At 35.7% G+C, this 24,899-nt stretch overlaps 2 protein-coding genes across 3 annotated transcripts in view; both read right to left on the reverse strand.

Moving 5' to 3' along the window:
* LOC120722694 (scavenger receptor cysteine-rich type 1 protein M160-like) overlaps positions 1-16,334 on the reverse strand; it is a 34,085-nt gene extending 17,751 nt beyond the window's left edge. The window contains exons 1-6 of the mRNA XM_040013780.1: positions 16,240-16,334; positions 14,561-14,881; positions 14,265-14,363; positions 13,843-14,061; positions 13,565-13,756; positions 13,301-13,455 (exon numbers count right to left, since the gene is read on the reverse strand). Of these exons, the coding sequence (XP_039869714.1) occupies positions 13,301-13,455; positions 13,565-13,756; positions 13,843-14,061; positions 14,265-14,363; positions 14,561-14,881; positions 16,240-16,297 (1,044 nt within the window). The 5' untranslated portion in view covers positions 16,298-16,334. The remainder of the gene's footprint in view (positions 1-13,300; positions 13,456-13,564; positions 13,757-13,842; positions 14,062-14,264; positions 14,364-14,560; positions 14,882-16,239) is intronic.
* LOC120722695 (scavenger receptor cysteine-rich type 1 protein M160) overlaps positions 4,014-24,899 on the reverse strand; it is a 55,403-nt gene continuing 34,517 nt past the window's right edge. The window contains exons 7-19 of one of the 2 annotated variants that reach the window (XM_040013784.1): positions 12,960-13,104; positions 12,419-12,727; positions 11,334-11,639; positions 10,752-11,048; positions 10,075-10,383; positions 9,185-9,481; positions 8,622-8,894; positions 8,053-8,234; positions 7,522-7,624; positions 7,167-7,316; positions 6,051-6,146; positions 4,857-4,991; positions 4,017-4,716 (exon numbers count right to left, since the gene is read on the reverse strand). In XM_040013784.1, the coding sequence (XP_039869718.1) occupies positions 4,532-4,716; positions 4,857-4,991; positions 6,051-6,146; positions 7,167-7,316; positions 7,522-7,624; positions 8,053-8,234; positions 8,622-8,894; positions 9,185-9,481; positions 10,075-10,383; positions 10,752-11,048; positions 11,334-11,639; positions 12,419-12,727; positions 12,960-13,104 (2,787 nt within the window). In that variant the 3' untranslated portion in view covers positions 4,017-4,531. Of the gene's footprint in view, positions 4,717-4,856; positions 4,992-6,050; positions 6,147-7,166; positions 7,317-7,521; positions 7,625-8,052; positions 8,235-8,621; positions 8,895-9,184; positions 9,482-10,074; positions 10,384-10,751; positions 11,049-11,333; positions 11,640-12,418; positions 12,728-12,959; positions 13,105-24,899 lie in introns of both variants that reach the window. The other variant, XM_040013783.1, reaches the window with a different exon arrangement.

The following is a 24,899-nucleotide window of genomic DNA, read 5'->3' on the forward strand; positions in this document are numbered from 1 at the left end:
TTACTGTAAATATTCGTTCAATATTCGTATGTTTGTATGACATTGAATACAATATTAAAGGGCACGCTAACCAGCAAACAAGACTCTCTGTGTGCACAGCCCCCAACACACTACAGATACACACAGTGTTAAACAAAACTGTGTGACTTTTACACATACCATACATTACCACAAACTGTAGCAACTGCCAGGGACTAATACATTGCTTGGTTTCAAGTATTTCAAAATGAAAAAAAAAATCACATGAAAAGACAAAAATTAATTAGTGCAGTGATGATGTATATATCTGTGCAAACCTTGATAGAGTCACTTCAGAAGTTACTCAGACATCCTCTTTTACAACATGCACAAAAATCATAATAATGTTTTAAAAATGCATTTTCTCTTGTACCAGCCACACCCTGGCCTGATTACTGCCAAACAAGTTCAGTTAAATAAAACCTGTCTTAAAAAGTGTAGCAAGGTGAACAATCTCAAAAGTCAACACATCATTCCACAATCTAAAGAAACTCAAGATGAACTGAGAAACAAAGATATTACATCTATTGGTCTGGAAAGTTTTACACAAATTCTTTTATGAATTTCAGAAGGCTGGGTAGTATAGCTGAATATCATCAGCAAAAAGATGATAAGAAACATCAGGAAACTGCTGTATCATCTGGCTTCAAGAAAGAATGTATATTAAAAACAGAATAAGTCCCAGCATGGAGCCTTGAAGAACTCCACATAGAAGTTCTGTAAATTAAAAGGATAATGGATAACTACATAAGTTACCTCAAATTTCCCAAGACAAGAACAAATCACCATCATCTAAACAAATCAGTCCATGACAAACTTAAAAAAAATGGCATTATCATAAAGATAGTAGAAAATGAATTAATAAGGACACTGTAAATAACAGAAAAGTACAACAATACTTTTCTGTTATTTACTGTAGCATTAAATGACTTTTTAGTAGTTTACAGTGTCATTAATTTAGTAATATCACACTAAATTAATTACTAAAATTAATTAATTACTGTACTAAATTAATTAAATTCTAGTCACAATTGTGCCGTTACTTGGATTGCAAAGGTTCTTCAGTTATCTGCACACAAGGTGGATAAAAGACACATTTTCTTTCACCTGAAGTGCCAACTACATCCATGAAAGATACAGCTGAATTATACACCTAACACAACTTCGGCTCTTCATGCAAGCATCTGCACAGACAGCATGCTTACACAAAGATAGCCAGGAGCGCAGAATTTTGAGAAAATAGTCAGAATTTGACTTTTTTTCTCAGAATTCAGAATTTTTTCCCCAGTGGCCCTAACCTTTTTCCATATGTCTCTCTATATAACAATAAAACATCAAATTTAAACAATAAAAATGAAAGCACTGTCAAGGAATAATTATAAATAAGAAATATTATGGTCCAGTGGCTTCATAGCGTAGTATTTGCCTAAAAAGATTTCTAGCTGGATCCCACCAGGAGACACAAATCCCTTTGAACTTAAGTTTTGATTGTTTGGTCAGGGACTTTCACACCAGTGACTTGATGGACGTAATTTTGCAGCTCTAGCAGTGCTCATCCTGTTCCTCCTTGTAGAAATGACCCGACACTGACAGCAGTTTATGGCATATTTTCAATGTCAAATTAAACAGTGTCAAAGATTTTACTTCTTACCTAATGCTGTCAATAGATAAAAAAAACAAACAAACAAATTAATCTCACAATTTTCTGTAATTAATCACGATTAATCACTATTACTTGATCAATAGCCTGGCTGCAATTACACTTCAACTTTATATTTAAGCTTGTAACAGACATTTATACAATATAATGAATTAAATGGAGAATAAACACAAGGAATGTGTGCTTAAATTCCAAGAGAATTTGAATAGTTTTCTTTTTGCACAGGTTCTCTCCTGTGAAATACAACTTTTTAAAAAACCTACATACTAGTAGGTAAGCATAGACTAATATATAATATATATATAATATATACTAATATATAATATATATATTAGTGCTCTCAAACAATTACAATTTTAAATGAGATTCATCACACGGTTACTGTGGATTAATTTTGATTAATCACGAATAAATATCATTCATTTTTATTCTATATTAATAACATTTCATTTTGCATGAGCAAACAGACAGAGTAAAAACACTGAACATTTTGAACATTCAAAAAAGCTCTGTAAACATTTATCCACTCTCTCTCTGTCACTCTTGGGGAGGCACTTCAAGTCATTGAGACGAGGAACCAAAGCTATGTAAAGCGTGTGTTCTCAACATTAACAGGTCTGCAGTTTGTTGCAATTCACTTGGCAGTTGTGTCAGTCAATATGCCCGAGGTAGACTTACTGAGCCCCCGATGCTCCGTGAGAAGGTAACTACTTGGGCAAACTGCCCGAAATGCGTTGACAGAAACATTTCAGGGATTTTGAGTCATGCTGCACTCCAGATGCGTTGATAGTGTTCATTTTTTTTATTGCGTTAATTGTGATGACGCTTAATCTATGTTAACACGTTAATTTTAACAGCACTATTCTTACCACATTAAATAATATATATAGATATATAGGTAATAATAATTACCTTTATAATTTACAGTATTTAAATAACACAAAGCTCCAGACTTTGATCAATAACATGTTTAAAAATTAAAAAAAATGCAGATAAGAAAAACTGAACAAATTGATCAATTTTACACGTCATATCTGTATCTCTGTTATGACACAAGGTAAAATGGAGGCAAAAATGAAATTATGTACCTTCAAGTGGTCAACAGGGAGGAGCAGTAGCACTTTAAATTCAATTCAGTATTATTTATATAGTGTCAAATCACAACAAGGTTTGGCTCAATCACGACTGTGTCAGGGCGCTAGGTCTTTGACTCAGCATTTTTAGTTTATTTTGTATACATGATTCTTTCCGTTGCATTATGCAGATGTTCTAAGTTCACGTTTATATAGTTTAGCCTGGAGTTTAGTTCTTTTATGCCTGTGAGTTTTTTTGTATTTCTTTTTCTTGTCTTTGTGTCATCTCTGTGTCTCCTGTAAGAGTCTGTCATGTCCTCTGTGTATATGTTTCCCCAGTTCCCCAGTAAAAGCTGCAGCTCAATGATGAGCTTACCCATGTTAACATTTGCAGCAAGCAGTTGCTCCAAGTTTAACCACTGGGGAAAATTATAAATTGCAATAGAGAACATTAAAGTGCATGATGATGTAACTGTATTCAAAATATTTTCAACCCAAACACTGGTGAAAGAGTCAACAACCTGTAAGAATGGAATGTAACAAGTTTCAGAACTTCAGAAACTCTAAAAGCGTTGTCTTATTGATAAAACGGCTTATTGTGCTGTGTATCAAACTATATATAGCATACATAACATACAGTTTGATACTCAACATCTAAGCCATTTCCAAAATCCCAGAGTCTCCGAGGCTTCACTAGATATTCTTTAATTATTAAACCTAAAAATGTCAATAATTTAAAGCTCTGTGAGTAAAGCAGTGTTATTCATCCCTCCAGTGACTCATGGCAAGAACAAAATAATGAGTTAGTAGCTAACGGTCATGCTAGCTAGTTAGTTCTGTTAGCAATGTACATCCATAATTCACAGATATTTCTAATCACATGCTACTGTTGACTAGTTTCAAAACAAAATGTACCTACCCAGAGAAGCTAAACAGGATGAAACATGTCATTCACATCAATCACAACCTTAATCATGCTGTCATTAAGTCTCAATACAAACAATACACAAATTGGGTGAGTTATAGAAAAATGTGCACTGTGAACAGTTGTCAGGAATGTGAAAATTAGCCACAAAAAAGCTGTAGTCATGGGGGAAATAATCAAAAATAATAATAATAATAATAATAATAATAATAATTGGGTGTTGGGTTTTTTTGTTTTGTTTTTTTGTCAAGTTGAGCATCGTTAAGATAAGCTGTTAACAGACCAGTTAAGAAATACCAACTGCACTGGTATTTCATGTTGGACCATTTAATGACACATTGCATAAAAATGAAACAATATCACAAAAAGACGACAACCACAAGATATTGAATTCTTTATATTTATGCTTTAAAGAATATACTATATTTAGAACAATAGCTTAATATTGTGAGAAATACACTTGTATTTTTATACTCAGAGTTTGATGAGAATATTGATATTACACACATTTCTATGCTGAATATAAAAGTAACAAGACAGTTAGGTAAGCCTATAGACTAGAAGCAGGAAGAAGCGACTGGCATTATAAAACATAATAAAATGATGTCTTTTTTTACATTGTACATTTTAAGTTTTTTTGCTATACAGTATCAAAAGATAGATTTTCAGTCATTTTGCACTGTTCCTCCATCAAATGGAAGTTTCCTTCACCCATTTCAGTAAATGTATGTTGAATTTAAAGATTTTAATATTGCTTTTCATTTGATATTTATTTGAGAGAAATGAAGGTGAATTTGGACATGAGCCACTTTTTGAGACTGATTTTTAAAAGTAGTTTCTAAAGCCACATTCGGCTCACCCATCCACATCTGGCTCTAGGTAGTCCTCATCTCTCTCCACCAATCCTGGGGCAGCTGAGTTTAAGTCATGTGATGTTTCAAGGCTTTCATGGACCTCTGCTGTAGTCTGTGTGGTTCCAGGGATTGTATCGATGTCGTCATAATTCTCCTGTGGATCTTCTACTTCGTAGGTCACCCCGTCTGTCACAAAGAAAAACAGATGACATGTGTTAAACAGAGATTAGACTCACTGATTTTCCAAATTGCCATTTACTGTTATTGAAATGTGAAAACACTGTGATCGAACTAGTTTAGAACTCCAGTGCTTTCATTATGGACACCTTCATGCGTGTTGATGTTGATGGCAGTAGTGCCTGGAAAGGTCAGGGGTCGAGCCTCATCTGCTTCAACATCCTCATAAAAGGAAACATTCTGCCCATCCTTCTCTGAGATCAATTCAGCCTCTGATCTGGCTCCTGAATGAAAAATAGCAAGAGAACACTTACATCATGTTGGCTTTTTAAAAAGAACTCCCACTTGGAAACAATCTGAGATAAATCTAAGACAGGCAAATTGTTTTATAAAAACAATTATTTAATTAATTAATTTTTGCAGCTTCTCATGCTGAAAAATAGGTCCCCCAAGGATGTTTATACTGCACAAAATGAATTAAGTACTGCAAAAGATAAACCATTAAATCATAGAGAAGTTCCTGTCTTTATGATTTACTATTTCATTTTTTACAGTCGGTCTAGATTGAAAAAAAAAACCCATCAGGGTATTTCCTGTGAATTAATAGAAACTTTCTATTTTTCTGTAATATTACACATTTGATGATTGCAATTCAAATTGGACATTTACTACGGCAGCATTTCTTTTTTTATCATGCAGAAAACTAAGAAATACTATTTAAATTGCCCTTATTATTATTTTAAATGTGTAGTTACATTTCTTTAGGCTGATAGAAAGCGGGATTTTACTGGTTCCTGTAAGTGGCCTACCATGTAATTTAAGATTGACAGCCATAGACTTTCACTAAAAACTGCTGCTCTTTGTATCCAGAGGCTTAACTGTTATTACCAATGATCTCTGCCATGAAAGTCAGTTTGAAAGATAATGTTTCATTTCATATATGTTTTATATCTCTGTTCAAGTCCACGGTGAAATTGAAATTGTGCGCCTTCAAGTAGTCAGCAGGGGGGAGCAGTAGGGCTGCACAAAGAGACGACATCAGATGGGGTAAAATCCAGATTTAACTGAGGTAAGGTTTTGTTCTTGACACAGTATGATTAAGCAGAAATAACTTGCAAAAGCAGAAAAAATGGAATATTGATATGCAGTGATAAGAAATATTTGTTTAAAATATAACCATGGACATAGAAATATAAGAAGCAGCAAGACCTACAACAAACAAACATGGTGTACAGTATTTAAAGGGCACTTTGATCAGAAGCAAAGTATTTAGAAAACATGAATGAATGAATGAAAAAAATAATCAATCAATCAATAAACAAATTAATAAATGAATGACTCACTGCCATCACTTAAGTCTTCCATCTCATTTTCTTTGTTCGTGACATCTTCATAGTCCCCACTTTCAAACTCCATTTCTTTGTCTTGCAGCATTCTTGCTGAAAGGTTACAGTGTTACACATTTACTCATAGAGTACATAACAACAGTGCACTGTGTTAATGTACCAGTGATGTACCAATGTACCAGGGTACAGAAAAAGACTAGTGCGCTAATCTGGAATCAGCCATAAAAGCACTGTCAGCAGGCATATTCATTTTTGATACAGGCACTTTGAATGTAAGCAACAGTGTTATTGTTCAGATAAGATTACTTTTTGTTATGAAAAAACAGGGTTACATTTTCCTTTCAGGTTGTTGTTTTCAAATCTTTAAACTAGGCCCTCCCCTACTTTCCATGTGTGCTCACACAACTTGCAGAACAGAATTTAGTACGGACGAAGTGGCAAAAAGGTGGAGCTGAAAAGCTGAGAAAAGGAAAAGAAACGTAAAAATAAATGCAGCAAAATATATCATATTAGGCCACTTGTTATCGGGGCTGCTGCTGTTCCAGCAACAACTGCTGTAGTAACAAACCCTCACAGTAACAGGAGGCTGCCGTGGAGAAGTGCAGGGGGAGGGACAGCAGTCCCAACAAAAGTAAAATGAATGGCCACTTTGTCCATGAGCCACTGTCAACAGATAAAGTTTAGCTATTAATTGTCACATACTGTAGTGCAGTTCAACTAAGAACTAACCCAAAAACAACTTTAGCAAGGAGATTAAAAAGAAAAACTAAGGGCTGATTTTTTGTAACAGTCCAGTCCTGAGTATGCGAGCAGGAAATACAAGACACAAGCACAAGTTTGGGTAGTTTTCACAATGTTTCCCTAAGTTTTTAAAGTGAGCAATGTTTGAATGAGCTGATGCGTTCCTTGTTTTGTCAGCAGTAGTGATGGCACTATTTGAATTCAGAATTCAGTCAGTATGTTGGAGACTGCCCTCTTGTGGCAAATAAAAACTCTCAAACACCTTTTTCTGGATCATGTTCTCATGTTCAGGCAGGTTTTTTACACTTTTTAAAGTAATTCATTAAAAGTGAAACAAGCCATGTGTTTAAGTCATGTAATAAAGATACTCACGTGAAACATTGGACTTCCTGGCTCTCTTGAGATAGAATCGTACAAATACCAAAATTAAGATCACAACAACAAGAAGAAATCCCACACCCACGATAATAGGTGCTATTGGTGTAGAAGGAGGTGGTGGAGGTGTAGGGGGTGGCTCGTAGCCTGAAATCAAAAACAACCACTTTATTTATTCTGGATTCAGTCACACTGAGAGCTGTACTTGACTCATCTTGTTTATCTGCACCACCTCAAGGTAAGTAAGCTCAGAGTTACCCATTATAAAAAATCTCTTCTCTGCAAAACATGTTGAATGAATATTTTTGAAAACAATAGAACTTATTGAGAAAGGATTTGTGGTTTGTCTTACAAGGTATTTCAGCTGGAAAAGCGTTTTCACAGGAACGTTGTTTGACAGAGCGCTTGACATCCATGGTAACATCAGTGAACTCCAGTGTTGTTTCTAAGTTGACCTTGAATCAAATTTAAACTTTTTCACATTTAGAGATACAGCCAGAATAGAAAACACTGAAATTTCTCTGGCAGTAAAAAACAGGCCGGACTGAAGCATCAAAGCAACACACAGCAAAAGAAGTCACTAAAGTGACCAAAAGTATTGGGACATTCAATTTATTTTATATTTCTGCAAATTACGTGTCAGCAAAGTGTCCAGTAAGTTTTTAACTTAAAAATCTTTGAGCATTTTGTATTTAGTCAGCTAAACCTCCCATACATTTCTTTCCATTTCATAAACCTAAATAATATAAAAATCACATTCCAGTCTTCATTTTTAGATTTAAATAAGCTGAAACACAGAGCCAGGAAACTGTCCATGATATTGGTTTGTAGCATACGAGAAAGATTAGTGACTGGTTTCAAGAAACAGAATGTAAAGATTTACCTGTTTGATCTCCGTAGAGCCGCTATGGGTCTCACTATTAATTTCTTCACAGAGCTTTGCCATTAAGTTTTGGACATACTCTTTCTCTTTCGCCCTAAATGGACATACTCTTTCCCACTTATCTCGATAATTGACATAAAGGACACCTCCATGTTTTTCAGCGGTGCGGAACTTTACACTTTCTGTAAAAGCAAAGAAACAAGCTCATCCACTTCTGTTTGACAAGTATGAAGTTAGAGATGGTCTGCTTGTGTTTGTAATGTGTTTAAAAATGAACAAAAATAACTTGTACATTTTTAAAATTTCCGAGATGAATTTTCTACTGAACCAGCCAAATGGTCATTGTTAAAGAAACTGGAATAAGTTCCTTAACGATGGCATAAACAACTTGAAGATGTCATTTTTATTAAATAAAAAAAACAACTTTCCTTTTGTAAAAAAAAAAAAGAAAGAAAAATTACTCAAAGATAATGAATTAAAATACTACCATAATTAACAGAGGACATACATGTATGTACTGTATATAGGGATGAGTTTATGGAAAGAGAGGTGTATGGACTCACACTTACCACTACAAGTAATGAACACCACATTTGTGTCACACTTTCCTTTAGTCCTCCTGCACTGGCCAATGATGGAATGGTACTTTTCACAGCTGACATGGTAAATGTTACCTGAACCCTTTGATGGAGCTTTGGGTTCAGTGAAGACAGCATTGCCACAAAGCTTTTCTTGGCAAACTTTGTGTGCGTAGGATAGATCCCAGTTACTAGCACACACTGGAACGCCATCTATCCTCACTTCCCCACGACAGCCCTGTGAAAGGCTGACATTGGGCTCCTCTGGGAAGGAAAGCAATAAACACTGCAGTCAAGTATTGATAAAGACGTAAAGCACTGAGATAGAAGTGATCAGTTAATCTTCTCTGCACTGCAAAGTCAAAATATGAAGCACAAGTCCATAATCAAATAGTTCATTTAAGACTTTTAGCTTTGGTTTGTTACTTTATCCAGTGTATCTGGAATAATTCTCCTTCACACTCCGAGTGTCTTGTTTCACTCTTCAGTGTTTCCAGTGCAAATGTAAAAAGTCTGTGATCATTTAAGATCAGTCCTGCTGATATAAATCTTACTTTTGCATTCAATAAAGACGGGCTCCTTCCTTGAGGGTGTGGTTTTATTTTCACATTCCCAAATGCTTCCTGGATTTTCACCACAGCTGAAGCTTTTGTTCCAAAAAGAATCTATTTCAATTGTTTGGGGGTGGATTTTATTTGTTGATTGGTATCCACCACAGTCCATATCCTGGCAAAGCTTTTCCTTCTCAGTTTCATTGAAGTTTTCTCTGGAAACAGCACTGAGTCCCTGTCTCCAGTGAACCAACACTGTTCCACTACAGGCCTTTTTGTCAGGTACCATCGTCCTCCATTCTGAGACAGACAAGAGAAATAAAAAGTTCACAAAACATGATGTAACCAACAGGATCTGAATGATATAAATAACACACTCTGCACACAGAAATGACATTATGATCCTGCATCAACTTAAAGTTTTACACTTTTGAAGTTTAGCTACCCTTCTGACTGCTGTGTAAATAAAATGATTTTATAGAGTGATAACAAAGAGATGACAACTGATGGCAGCGATATTTCTATAACCATCAGACTGCACAGGCCAGCTGTTTCCAGCTGATTCCAGACAGTGAGTCAGACTGTGTGGCAGAGCCATACTGGTGACATGGACAACAAGCAGAAAAGAAAAGAGTAAAACTGAGTAGAACAAATATCATTAATGGAGGTGAGGATGTTAACATTCTACCCTTTATTTCACTAAAAGTAACCTTTGAAGGCGAGCATGTCAAAGTTTGAACGCAGCATTATTTTTATCTCAACATTTTTCTGAAATACAAACTAGTCTCAGTTTGTTTCAATTTCAATTCAGTTTCAAAGCCTTTATTTTAAAATTAGGCTGAAGGAGCAAAGAATAATTCAGAAACTGCTGACACAAAGATCATTATACACACCAGAGCATCGGAGGCCACTGTGGTTGCAGGCAGCTGTAGAAGCAGTAATACTGCTGCATGCAGATAATGAACTGTTAGCATTTGCAGTGCAGTTTAGGTTTGAAATGGCTAATTCATCTGCTGGTGCAGGTCCAAAGTAGGGAAGAGTCTCGACAGCATCACCACATTTAAGCTCCTGACAGATGGTGTTTCCATTGTTAGTGTCTTTGAGAGCATCCTCGCACACAGGGATCCACTTCCCCTCATACTCCACCTCTACGTTTCCAAAGCATTTGTAACTGGGAATGCTAAATCTGGGCTTGACACTACCTGAAACAAATTAGTAATGTTGTCACTTTATTTTTAATTATCCATCATAGTCGTAGTGAAAAGATGAAAAGGTAACTTCAGAAAAATTCAAATTTGCTTCTTTAACACAAAAAGGATTTGAAGGAATATTTAAAAACAGATTCATGTTAAAGCAAAAATCAGTCTCTTTTTGTTTTTTAAATTCTGGTATCCTGTAACTTAGTGACAAAAATTCAACAATCCAATAAACTGCAACAATAAAACTGGCACTTTTTTTCCAAAGGAGGCAAATTAGTTGAAAATGAAACATTCTGCCAAGGAAAGTCACAACATTTATTATATGTTTGCAATCTAAAAAGAGTTTTTTTATAAAAAAAACAATTAATTACCTGAGCAAACAACATAGGCTGGTTTTTGTTTACAGGACTTATCATTGTCCTGGTTTTTGACAAAGATGCTCTGTGTCAGGTCAGTAGTCTGATTTGTCAGGTGTAAACTCTTAAAGAGGATATCACCATCTTTGGGACTCTTGTCAGCTTTTATGGGCGTCCCACAGTTCAGCTTTTCACACAGCTTCACAGACTTGTCTTCTGTCCAGGTGTCTCCACACATATCTCCTTCCTTCTCTTCTACACGAATCCTGACTTTTCCCCAGCAGCTGTTCGTCAACCTCATCTCAATATTTCCTGTTGTGACATGAAAAAGTTAAATTTAAGAGGAAACTAGTATCAGCAGATATTTCACAACTTCTTAGACCAAGCTAGGTTTCAGAAAAAATAGAAAATAGTAGAAATTTGATTGAGAGAAAACAAGGAAGTGAATGTACATCTATGGACATTAAAAGGTAAAGTCTGTTATAAGTAAATTGTCTCTTCTGAGTGGATCACATTACAACTAGTGACACAATAAATCAATTCCATAATGACCTTATTCTTATTTTTATACTTTAACTCCTTCACATTTCACATTACCTGAACATTTCACATAAGCAGTAGAATTATGGTGGTCAGGAGGCAGAGGTGTAGTTCGGTTACACTCAAAAAGAGACTTTTCTCTGGATGAGCAGCTAAAATAGTTTTTCCAAACTTTATTAATCATATCAGCCCTAGAATTGAAAGAAAAGTTTGCAGCGTTCCCACAATGCATCTGCTGACACACTGTGTCTGCAGACTCTTGGTTCCATGTCTCTTTAGACCCAGAGAGCCAGTAGATTTCTCTGCCATGCTCTATCCCCACGTGACCAGAACAGGTTCCACTTAAAAACACCACCTTGTGACCTGATGGACACAAAGAGAGAAACATGATATACAGTAAGTGGCTGTGCAGGTCATCTACCTGTTGAAAGGTCAGTGGATTATTCAAGACCTTGTATGTGAAGAGAAGGATTTAAATTTGATCTAGGGATCCAATCAAGAGAAGCCAAGATACAACAAATCTACTCTCTCTTGTACTCTTGCTGCAGCATTCTGGATCAACTAAAGATTTAACTGGAGGCCAATTTAATATTCATAAGATTAAAATATACTCAGTTTTATCTCTCTTTATAAGCAAAAAATGGGCATTGGCTTTAAGACTTTCCTTACGAAGCATGTGACTTTCCAAAAATAATTTTGTAAATTACATTTTTGAGTAAAAAGTCAAGGCAGCATGTTAAAGAAAAAATGATAATATGGCATGATCAATGAAAGTTGTAGTGTCTTATTTCACTTTTCTGATCAAAACAGATTAACAAAAATCCCTTTCTCAGTTTGCAAGTATTAAACTGTAGGTATAGAAGGACTCTTGAGCCTGAATGAGGTCAAGAATAAGCTGAGGGGAAAAAACACATTTTCTTTTCTTCTGCCTCACATCGATGAACGAAAATGGCTTTTTCCTGGTTCTAAGATTTTGTCGTATATTAGTAATTTAGTATTTCCCGTTTTGATCAAACTTCACCAATATAATCAGTGTTAAGCAATTAAAAAGCCAAAGATACAAAAACTCTTCCTTTAAGAAAGGAAACTGTTTTTCCGGCTGATGTCACTGAAGGACAGAGAAATTATAACATTACACTCACCCTCACAGGTGATTCCAGCTGCTTTCGCTTCCGCTTCTGAAAATCGGTTGTTTGAGTTTTCTGTTAAACACTCAGATATCTTTGATATCTTCTTATTTGTCGGACACGTTATTGACAGGAAGCTACCAGAACCCTGACTGAATTTTTCAGTTATGCCTTTTTGCCCACATTGCAGTTGTTTGCAGACAGCTGCTGATTGAGCGTCTGTCCATTCTTTTTCAGGAACTTTCTTCCACTGGCCCTCATGCTTTATCTCCAATCTTCCAGCACATCTTCCAGGACCATCTGCCAGTTTCATCTCCACACTGCCTGTACCACGACAATAAGAGAAACACAAAAAGAATAAATAAATTAAATTAAACTCTTACTGAACACATTTTGGAAAAATAACATCAGAATTTAACAATGTCACAATTTCACTGAATGAAGTAACTCATTTTCTCTCTCGACAGAGAATTTATTGCAGGATTTAAAATCCCATTATAAAAGCAGACAAAGGCCATCAGCAGCCACTCTGTACATTTCCACTGCTGTATCTCACCTGAACACACCACATAAGGTTGGTTTGAACACTGGATGTTGCCATGCTGAGACTGACAGTGCCACAGTGAGGACTCATTGCCTTTGCAGCTCACACGGTCCATTATCCCTCTTGAATTTTGACGTTCAACTTTAGTATAAATCAGCTAGAACAAAGCATTTATGAGTTTATGTTATTTCATTGATAATCATTATTAATTAAGTATTAATGGTGCACGTTAGTACACTTATCACAATAAAGTCCATATCACTGCTGTATGGACATTTTCTGATACACTCAGTATCCATGTATCAGAACAACAGGTGACAAGTCACAAATGGTGACTAAACTTGAAAACTCACTTTCCCACATCCAAGCTCCTTGCAGACCAATTCAGCTTCCTTTTTAGTCCAGGAGGAGGCACACACAGGATTAACTGAACCTTTCACTTCAATATTAACTCTACCATAGCACTTGCTGTCTTTACCAGAGTGCTTCAGAACTACTTTAACTTCATCTGAGAGAGAGAGGGAGAGAGAGAGAGAGAGAGAGAGAGAGAGCAGTTTCACAGTGTGAAGTGTTTGCTTGGAAGTTGTTTGTGTTGGAATATAAATGTGTTGAATTACCTGTGCATGTCACATTAAGGTTTTTGTTTGTGCTGTTGTTTGGGCTGAGAGAGTTACCGCAGTGCATTTGCTGGCACACATCAAAATCAAAGTTGTCCTGTTGAACAGGTACCCAGTTGTTATTTTCTTCTTTCTCCAGCTGCCCAGAACACACATTTGACGGATTTCCTTTGAGCTGCAGTCTCGTATAACCTGTTCATAAAAACACTTTCACCATATGTGTGTGTGTGTGTGTGTGTGTGTGTGTGTGTGTGTGTGTGTGTGTGTGTGTGTGTTACCTTCACATATGACAGAAAAAGTTTTGCATGATGCTGAATCATCATTGCCATTGGCACACTGCCACAGATGATCTGGGTCTGCTTCTTTAAAAGCCGAACAATCAAGCTTCATCTTTGATGCTTTTTTGAATCTTTCCCTATCCCCCCTCTCTGAGGGAGGAATTTCTCTGAGTCCACCACACCCGAGATTTTTACACAGAAGCCTGGCTTCTTTTTCACCTTTTTAAGAGAGGAATAATTTATTGTTTGTTCATCAAAAACATCGCAAAACATAAAAAAAAATGATAGAACTTATTACAAATCAAATTGAGAGAGAGCAATGTTGACAATATTTAAACAGCTCTGCCCTTTGAAATATATATATATATATATATATATATATATATATATATATATATAATTAACAAAAAGAGAAGACATACCAATGTTGTTGTTACAAAAGTAACCCTGAGTGATGCCATCAACAGAGTACTGGACAGCTCCAGCACATTTGGGTCCATCCAGGCTTAATGTGATATTACCTTGAAGAGCACACTCAATTATCAGCCAAATATAAACACAGATAAAAAAAAAAAACACAAAAAAACACACACAAAACAAACAAACAAACACCACAATTGATTTCCCTTAACAGCTTTTAGCTAAGAGTCATTGTCACTGAGCTCACCAAAAATAAATAAATAAATAACAAAAACAGAGAAAAATTTGAAAAACTTACTTGAACACTTAAGTTTTTTCACTGTGACCTTTGAGTAATCGCTGTAGTTCCAACCAGGATGTTTACATTCCCACAGAGCGCTCTCGTCTCCTTTGCACTCCAGTTCATTGAGCCAGATCGGTCTGTCTTCAGAAGGCTTGGGAATATCTGTTACTGAGTTCTCCACAGGTTCCCCACAGTGAGTGCTCTTACAAACCACTTTTTCAGTGTTGTTGCTCCAGAGTGTATCCCCAACATAACCCCATGTGTTGTTATGGTAGACTTCAAGGTAGCCTTCACATGGGTAGCCTCCTTTGTTTTTTAGAATCAGTTTGTCCTCAGCTAGGAACATACAAGGTTTATACAGCAAAGTATTATTATTATTATTGTTATTATGATTTGTTTCATGGCTGACTTACTTTTGGGAACTGCAAAGGATAAAATGTTAAAATTTTGTAAAGAATTTGAGCTCCTGCCATAACAAAACATTTTGTTTTTGTTTTGTATGCTTTTATGTTTTACTTTATTATTTTAATATATCTAGCAAGATATTTCTAAACATTATTTTTGTTCATTATTATTATTATTATTATTATTATTATTATTATTATTTTGAATCCACTAAGTCTTAATCCAAACAGGTCTGCTTATAAAATTTCTGGGAGGTCGGAATCCAGCCGTCATAGGGAAAGAGGCAGATAACACCCTGGACAGGTCACCAATCTGTTGTAGGGCTAACACATGGAGACACTCGTGTTTACACCCACAGCTGATTTAGATTTACCAATTAACCTACTGCACGGATGTCTTTGGACTGTGAGAGGAAGTCAGAGTACCCAGAGATAACCCATGCAAACACAAGCTGGCTGTGCCAGCTCCACGAAGAAAAGGCCCATCATTGATTCGAACCTAGCACTCTGTAAGGTGACAATGCTCATCACTGGACCTCATGCTGCCCTTTAAGTAGTCATTTTTCTCTAAATAAAAAAATAGATCTCCACATACATTTGAAAAGTTAAAGCTTTTTGTTGACTGTGAATTTTTGAAATTCCGAATTTCCCGCAACACCTCATCTTTGCAAAAAAAAAAAAAGCTATAGAAATATAACCATTTCACATAAGTTTTTGAATAGAGAGGGGGATTCCCATTGTAAAACATTGTTAGGATTTCAAAAATATTTTAAAGATTCCTTCCTGTAATGGTGACTGATAATGAAACAAGTCCTCTGCAAGGAACAAGTGGCTCTTTAATGATCGCAGCACATAAACCTACATAGTTGGATGTAGTAGGGTGTTACAAGCGCATTCATCAGCTCTCTCAGATGTTTTTCATCTATTTTCTCCACAGCACTTTTTCACAATACTACCCTCTAGTGGTGCAATTTGGTATATCACATTAGAGGACACAACACTTCCTACTTCGACACAAACTTACTTCAATATATTTTGCAAGAAAATAGCATATTTATTTTATTACTTTGGCTTTAAATTGAGTATTAAATCTCAAATCAGTTCAGATCCACACACACACACACACACACACTGAGCTTTTTTTAAAACAGTATTTCAAAGATGTTAATTAACATACACAATACTGTGAAGTATTTAAATACTTCACAGACATTTTTAAGATACTTTCTTAAATCTAACAAATAACAATAATTAATCGTATTCAGAATGAAATAAATTAAATTAACTTGCCTGAGATCATCAGCCCAATGTGAGCAAGGTGGAGAAGCAGGAGGAGGAACCACATCATCACCACAGCTCATGACTTGAGAGTGAGACAGACAAATGATGTTCTCGGCTTTATATTGCCATGGCTTCGCCCACCAAAAATGGAAATGAGCAACATACGCGCCAAATTTAGACTGCCGAATATTGTCTTAATTTAAAAGAAAACTAACACACAAGTGCACTTATTTCTTATACAGCACCTTTTTATGCTTTTCTCTTCGTTGAACTCAAACTCACTATGATGCTTTTACACACACTAGAGATTTTATAAAAATTGTGAATTGATCAACTATTGATTCAATGATTAATAACTGACTGTTAATTAATTAATTCCAAAAATGTTGACGCAGGCTCATCTAGAAACAGAATTCTAACTATTTACACATTACAGATTTATGACATAGACTACTGATTACAGTATAGACTTCACAATCATTATATAATATCTGCCTCAAACAGGGTCATATTGGGTATTCCACTTCAAATCAGCCAATTTTTTAAGATTTTCTACCCAACCATCTCCCGTTTTGGTCTAAATCTTGAAGATATTACAAGCATAATGAGTACTGTGAAATTTTATTGTTAAAAAATAAAAAAAAAGCTTGGAGTCTAGCACTCCTGCAAAAATCAGTATGTAAGCACATACTAATGAAAAAATTAATATTGCAAAAGACAGTGACAATTTCTGAATGAGGTATTTACAGACTTAAGACTGAAGCTAAATTCAGCAAATAATAATTGTTCCAATCAAAATAGAAGAAATTCAAGTCTATAATGGAATCCAAATAGAGCGAAATCCAGGAGTTTCTCAATGATACCTTAATTATAACTAAGACAACAATTACGTTAAACACGTGCATTTCCCCCCAAGATCTAAGCAGCTCTGATCCAAAGTGTGATGATCATTACTGTGAAATTTTTGCTTTATATTTTTTGCATTTTGAAAACTTTGGAAATATGTGAGCATAAATATCACAAAAACTATTTTTAAATGTACTACTCTATTACTATATTACTATTACTGTTTTAACTAGTCATTCTTACCATAAAACTGAATCAGGATAACATATGGTGACAATTTCTAAATAGTTCACTTTGAATGCAAAATAAAGCATGTTGTATGCTTTTTTTCAACAAGAAATTCTTCATCAGAAGTGACAAAAATCGTGCTGATTGCAAATATGACAAGTTGTATCACAAAATCAAAATACATGAGCAGACTGTCTGAAAACAATACAATTCTGGAGTTCTTAGATTATTCTGACTAAAATTTAAAAATAATAATTTTGTTAAACATCAGCAAAGCATTTCCGAACATTTTCTGTTAAACCCTCTCCAATTTGCTTAAACAGTTTTTATTTTTTTAGGTCAGTCAACCGACTTTTAGGCCACTATGGTATTTATCGACTATGGTATTTATCACAGAAGGCCTCAAAATGGTAGGTAGGTAGAATGGTTCTATGTGTATTTGTTTAACAAATGTATTTTCTCAATCATAATTCGAGTGCCATCTTGAAATTCAGGATCTTGAATAGCCAAGAGATTTCTGTTTTTTTAAATATCAGTCCCAGAGAACACATCCTGACTCATGCTGACTGTAAGAAAGGACGATAGGAGATATTCATGCCCAAATAAAATCAACAGCAATCCATATATAAAATATATATTCACCCTTTGTACTATAACATCTTTATGCAAAAAAGATATACCAGAGCAGAAAATATTGAAATTCGAGTGGTCTTGAATGGAAAAATGTGTACATATTTAACAAAATAATTTTCTGGGTAATGATTATTGATATCTGATATTTTTGTTTTTGTGGCATATGTTGCCATAATTTTTCAATATACTTTGAAAATTGAATGACAATGACATTTTTTAGTTTTTGCAAGAATTAAAATTGAAAATCTAAAATTCAGAAGTATGAATCAAAAATTTGGGGGAATATTTATGTTGATGTCATGTTTCGGCTGTGTGCAGGCAGGAGAAGGACCCAAACGCAAAACTCACCACACAGGAATTAAACTCATGAAGTTGCTTTATTGCAGATTGGCACAAAAATATATAACAAAACTAAACTGGGACATAGATAACTAACACACAGGGAAACACAGCCATGAGGGAGACTACGACACTGACTTAGGCTACGTCCACACTGCAGGTCTTAATGCTCAAGTCCGATTTTTTGATCAAATCCGATTTTTGTGTCTGCTCGTTCACACTACAAATAAAATGCGACAGCAAACGCGCTCTAGTGTGAACCCTCAAAGCGGCCCGCATGCGCAAAAGAAGACGTCACACACAACACGCTCTGTTTAGACCCAGAGCACACAATATTGTTTGACTGATGGCCCTTAATATAAAGACTTCGGACTTTACGTTTCCCAATTTTTGCTTTAAGTTATTTTGTTATTTACGTAACAATGTAAATAACATAATAATGATCCTTATTGCTGTTTAAGAGAGGAGCGGTGCTTCAAAGGATAGTTGCAGATTCCTGTCAGAATCTGCAGATTATACAGTACAAATAAAATGTTCACGTTTCTCCAACATTATCTTCCCAACAGTTTCACTAACATCTACGCTGGACGCCCAGGAGTTCGCGATGTCTTATCGGGCGCTTCTCCGGCGCTGATAATTGCCGTCTGTCTTGTGTCAGTGACGTAAAAGACGGATTTAATGCGACATGACCGTTCAAACAGCAGTCGCTTTCTAAAACATCGTATATGTATCGGATTCAGTACCACATACGAAAGTGACTGAGATCGGATTTGAAAATATCGGATTTGTGCCGTTCATACTGTCATACCATGATCGGATATGGGTCACATAGGGTCAAAAAAATCGGATTTGATGCGCTTTCGCCTGCAGTGTGAACGTAGAGAAACACAGGGCTTAAATATACTGAGGGATAACGAGGGAATGAGACACAGAAGCAGATCACAGCTGGGAGTAATCAGGCTGGACGAGACAAGGGAAGCAAAACTAGAAACACTGACATGAGACACTGACTGAACTCTATACATGTAAACTTAACAGCAACTGGGGAGACAGAACATAGGAACCTGAAACGTGGTACAGAAAGGCACAGTAGACACAACATAGAACACAGAGAAGCCATATTATAAAACCTAAGAAATAAACCTATGATAACCATAACTGAAACCTAGGGAAATAACAAAGGACTCAAAACATAAACCATAATATAAAAACACATGAACTCAAAAAGCTGAGTCAGAAAGATCCAGAACCGTGACAGATGAAATGTTGGGTCATAACATTTTTATGGAAATCAGGGACAGTTGAGCAGACGGCCCATGTTGATTTCAGACTAAATGACCATGATCCTTTCTGAATACAAGCAAAGACAGATTGCCAAGTTCTGATACTAAAATAATAAAATTAATAGGTAGAAAATATCAAAAAATTATTTTAAAGTTTTAATTTGAACAAATTACCATAAAATTGTTGCTGTATCATCAGCAACAAAAAATTTTCTTGAATAAAATTCTACCAAATATCAACCTCTTGATCTTTTATATGTCTGAGAACATTATATACTAAAAAACTAATACTGGAAGCAGCACATATAGCAATCATTAGCAGAGCAAACATCAGCTCATATCAGCAAAAAAAATAATTCTTAGAATGGAAAGATTATTTAAGTGAGAAGACATGATATCAACAAACCAGGTATATTTTATCACACAGCATCTAGAAGTTGAAAAAAAAAGCATCCTTAAAATAGAGAGAATGGCATTTGCGTAAAAATTACAATGACATGAAGGGGAATTATAAAGGCTGTGAAATAAATGTAAATATGAATATTTTGCATATATAGCAAGTAAACATTCATTTGGAGTGAATGTTGCAGAGTGTAGAAAGATTATATACAAGATATAATATATAAAATATGCATAAAAACACAAGAAATTTGCTTTAAAAACACATCCAAGCGAATGGTAATGCATATCTACTAGTCACTCTAAGGCAAGGCAAGGCAAGGCAAGGCAAGGCAAGTTTATTTGTATAGCACAATTCAACAACAAGGTGATTCAAAGTGCTTTACAGAGACATTAGAAACAAGAACAAATAAAAAGCCTGATTTAAAATTGATTAAAACAAGCAAATAAACTAACTAACTAATTAACAAACAAACAAACAAACAAACAAACAAACAAAACAGTATATAAAATCAAAACAGATAAAATCAGAACAGTAGATAAAATCAGTAGTTAAATGTAAGTTTTGAAATTTAAGCTTAAAAGTGTGGATTTGGTGCTTTATTCAAATGCAGCTGAGAACAGGTGAGTCTTCAACCTGGATTTAAATAAACTGAGTGTTTCAGCTGATCTGAGGCTTTCTGGGAGTTTGTTCCAGATATAAGGAGCATAAAAGCTGAATGCAGCTTCTCCGTGTCTGGTTCTGACTCTGGGAACTGATAAAAGACCGGATCCAGATGACCTGAGGGATCTGGAAGGTTCATACTGGGTCAGGAGGTCATTGAAGTATTTTGGTCCTAAACCATTCAGAGCTTTATAGACCAGCATCAGAACTTTAAAGTCTATCCTCTGACGGACAGGCAGCCAGTGTAAAGACCTCAGAGCTGGACTAATGAAATTATCCATCTATTTTACAGTCAGATTTTACATGTGAATGTTGCCTGAACTGTGGTCACAAGTATAAAATGAGTATATGAGAGAAAATGAGTGTATGGCTCTGTGGCTTTGTGGCTGGAGACTTTTCAGAGCTGTGAGTAACTGGAAAAAAATATTCTCAAGTGCCCTTTGGTTAGCTGCGGAAATACATTTACGCCCAACCGCACATTAGGTGAAAGCAAAATAGGTCACTAAAAGACATCCAAGAGATATCTCATTTTCTAAGAGATACACTCTGTTCAAGGGGTCTCAGCAGGTTGAAAGAAAACACTTTTTTTCATCCTACGTTGATGCACATTAATCAATTCACTTTTAATGCAGTTCAGTTTGATTTTATTAATATAGTAAAGTAAGATTGTTTATATAACACAGACATAACAGTCACAATGCAATATCAATAGAGAACTATGTTAGAAAAGAATTAAAAATAACATAGATTAAAAAAAAAATGTCAGCACAAGGCCTGAATAAACAGAAACGTTTTTAACTGTTTTATAAAAGACTACGAGGAGCCACCTAAACAAAGCCGGGGAGATGAGGTGTTTCAAAGCCTTGGTGCCGCAGACTGAAAAGCTCTGTCACCTACAGTATTCAGTCTTAGATTTTGAGCTTGCGAGGGAAGACAGCAAGCAGCAGTGTTTGTACCAAGAAGTTCAGATAAGTAGTCACGAACTTGTCCATTTAGTGCTCTGCATGCAAGCGTGAGAATCCAAAATCAACTGGAAGCCAATGTAAAGAAACTAAAATAGGGGTCATGTGAGTTGGAAGCTGTAATTGATGTGGCATCAGTAACCGTAATCATAGAACGAGGGCCGCTGTTCTGACGCTGTTAGTTCAACATGGATATAATCACCTTTACTGCACCACATGCAGTTAGTCTAGTTTCCTTTTTTATGCTTGAATGATTTACAGGTCAGTGTTAACAAAGCAAATAATGAATGTCAAGGTTCACACAAGTTACATATTATAACTCCTTCTAAATCAGTTTGTGTGTTTGTCTGGTTCACTAAGAGACACTAACATAAAGTGAATTAAATAAAATTGTAAAAATAAATTAACTAGTTTTAAAGTAACAAAATGTTTTTCAATTCCTTTTTTTATTGGAAATCTGTTTGATTTCTTCTTGATCTCACTTTGAAGCATATGACTCACACAGTGGTGTCGTGACCACATTTATCAGTGGACCGATCAGAGTTAAGGCATAACTGACTCAACTATCAGCTCAAGTTAGGAGCAAGTTTAACAGAAATGAAGCCACAAACCTCTGGGTTGTATTTTTGAAACCAGATAGTCTATCTAAACAGGAAACTGTACTCGTACATATGCTTCTGCTTCAGACATATTCTCAGGAAACATAAAAATATCCATTCCGAACTGGGTTTTAAAGTGTTTAAGGGGGAAAAAAGATGATTTTGGAGCTTTCACTTGTTTTGAATATTTACTTAAACAACAGATTCATGAATTTCAGTGCTTTACATCTGTATCAAACTGAATGCAAAATTAAAGGGCATGCTAACCAGCAAACAAGACTGTCTGGATGCACAAACCAACCCTGTTGTCCTCCAACACACGCTGTAGAGACACACACTATTCAACAATGTATCACATATGCCATAACTAACTTTTACATATGAATAGTTTATGCATAAAACACTGGCTTTCTTTCAACATTGTATTTATTACCACAAAATTAAAACAGTCTATCATGACTGGTATATCTCTATCTAAATCTTCTCCTCTCAGTTTATTTGCATAAAGCTGTCAGTAACTAATATAATGCTTGGCTTTACATATTTGAATATTAAGAAAATTAAGATTAAGAAATCACATGAAATGACAATAGTCCTTAAAAAGTGCACTGATGTGTGCAAACCTTAATATAGTCACTTGAGGAAATACATAGACCTCCATTATTTCAACACTTTATTTTCTATTAGATTTAAATTAAAATAAATAAAATTGCAACTATTTACAAATAAACTTACGCACCAAAACATAATCATCTTTTGAAAATAAATTTTCCATTTCACTAGCTGCATCAGGGCTGATTACTGCCAGACCTAATTACTGTAGGCTAAGTCGACCCCTGAGCTTAAATAAATTACATTAAATTCAATTTAAAAAAACATTTTTGCAGTTGTCTATTTAAATTCCAAACTTAAATTTGGTGGCTGTAGCTCAGGTGGCAGAGCAGGTCAGCCACTAATCAGAAGGTTGGTGGTTCGATCCCAGGCTGCCTCCTGGCTGCATGCCAAATATCCTTGGGCAAGATACTAACCCCGTGTTTGCCTACTGGTGGTGGTCAGAGGGCCCGGTGGCGCCAGTGTCCGGCAGCCTCGCCTCTGTCAGTGCGCCCCAGGGCAGCTGTGGCTACAATGTAGCTTGCCATCGCCAGTGCGTGAATGTGTGTGTGAATGGGTGAATGACTGAATGTAGTGTGAAGCGCTTTGGGGTCCCTAGGGACTAGAAAAGCGCTATACAAATGCAGGCCATTTACCATTTAAATTTGATTGAGATACTTTGGCCTGATCTTAAACAAGTTTTTCATACTGAAGCCATGACTGAATAAGTCTGCAAACAAGAATGGAGAAAAATCCTTCGCAGTGATGTGACAGACTCGTCCCAGTTATCATCCAGGGAAGGAAATCCCAGATGAACAGAATAAACGTTTCAGGATTTTTGCTGACAAGTGTGGAACAACCAGTTATTAGTGTTAGAGGTCAATTCCTTTTTCACAGCGGGTAGGGTAGGTTTGTATAAAAAAAATATTTATCCTTAAGAAATTAAATCTTTTCAAAACTGAATTTTTTTAATGTAATTAACAGATTAACATGCCCTGTAGCCAAGACAGCAAACAACAGAGTAATATACATATATATATATATACACACACACATACACACACACACACACACACATATATACTGCTTTATTTTATTTTATTTATTTAATAATGTTCACACGTGTGATGTGAGCTGATTGAGTTAAACACCACTACAGCTCTGACAGTCTTTAGCCATAAAAAGAAAAAACAATGTTAATATCTTAGCAGACAGCAGATGCCAAAACCAAAATTAAAATATCTTATGTATTTAAGTAAATTCAAATACACAGCTCACATTCATCAACAAATGTAATGTTTTTTTAAGAGATAAAGTTTGCAACAGGTATCTCTCGTAAATGAGACCCTGAGTCTCAGTGGGACTACCTGTGTTACGCCCCTCTACAGCCCCTAATCTCTTCAGTGTGTTCAGATATTGCTAATTGCCACACCTAGTCAGGTGTGGATAAAAGCATACCTGAGGCAGGCTTTCAGGTAGGCTCACTAGTCTTTGGCGTTGCTGCTGGCCCTTCAACATTTCCATGTCTACCTAGGGTCCAGTTCGTTACCTATTGAGGTGTTTACTGATCATAACCCTCTTGTACTCTTGGCACACATGTTCAATCACAACTAGCACCTTACGTGCCGGGCCCTCATGCTGCAGGAATACAGTTTAGACATAAAAGACAAGAAAGGGTCTGAAAATGTACTGGCCGATGGGTTAGTTCGACTGTAATCTACTATGCCTTGTATGAGAAATGTGTTTACTATGTTGTTTGTTTTGCCTCTGTATTTATATTATTTTGTTAGCAAAAATGTTCTAATGCCACTGAATATAAATATGCTGCATTAACAGGATGAGCCAGGATGAGTTATTGATAATAACTAATGGTTAAACACAGAGTGGTCTATAAACACATACCTCTACTGCAGCGTAACTAAAAGAGGATTAAGGGTCACCTGATCCAACCTTAACTGTAAGATTTACCAAAACATTGTTTGTATTGATAAATGAGTTAATCTGGCTGGGTTGGTTGTGAGTTTACACCTGATGAAAACGTCGGTTTTTGGCGCTCAAATCATCTTAACATGCTTTGCATTCAAACAAATGCATATGAAAACATTTACTCAGAACCCACATCCAA

This window comes from Simochromis diagramma, unplaced genomic scaffold (assembly GCF_900408965.1).
Source record: "Simochromis diagramma unplaced genomic scaffold, fSimDia1.1 OVJJ01000705.1, whole genome shotgun sequence".
NCBI lineage: Eukaryota > Metazoa > Chordata > Actinopteri > Cichliformes > Cichlidae > Simochromis > Simochromis diagramma.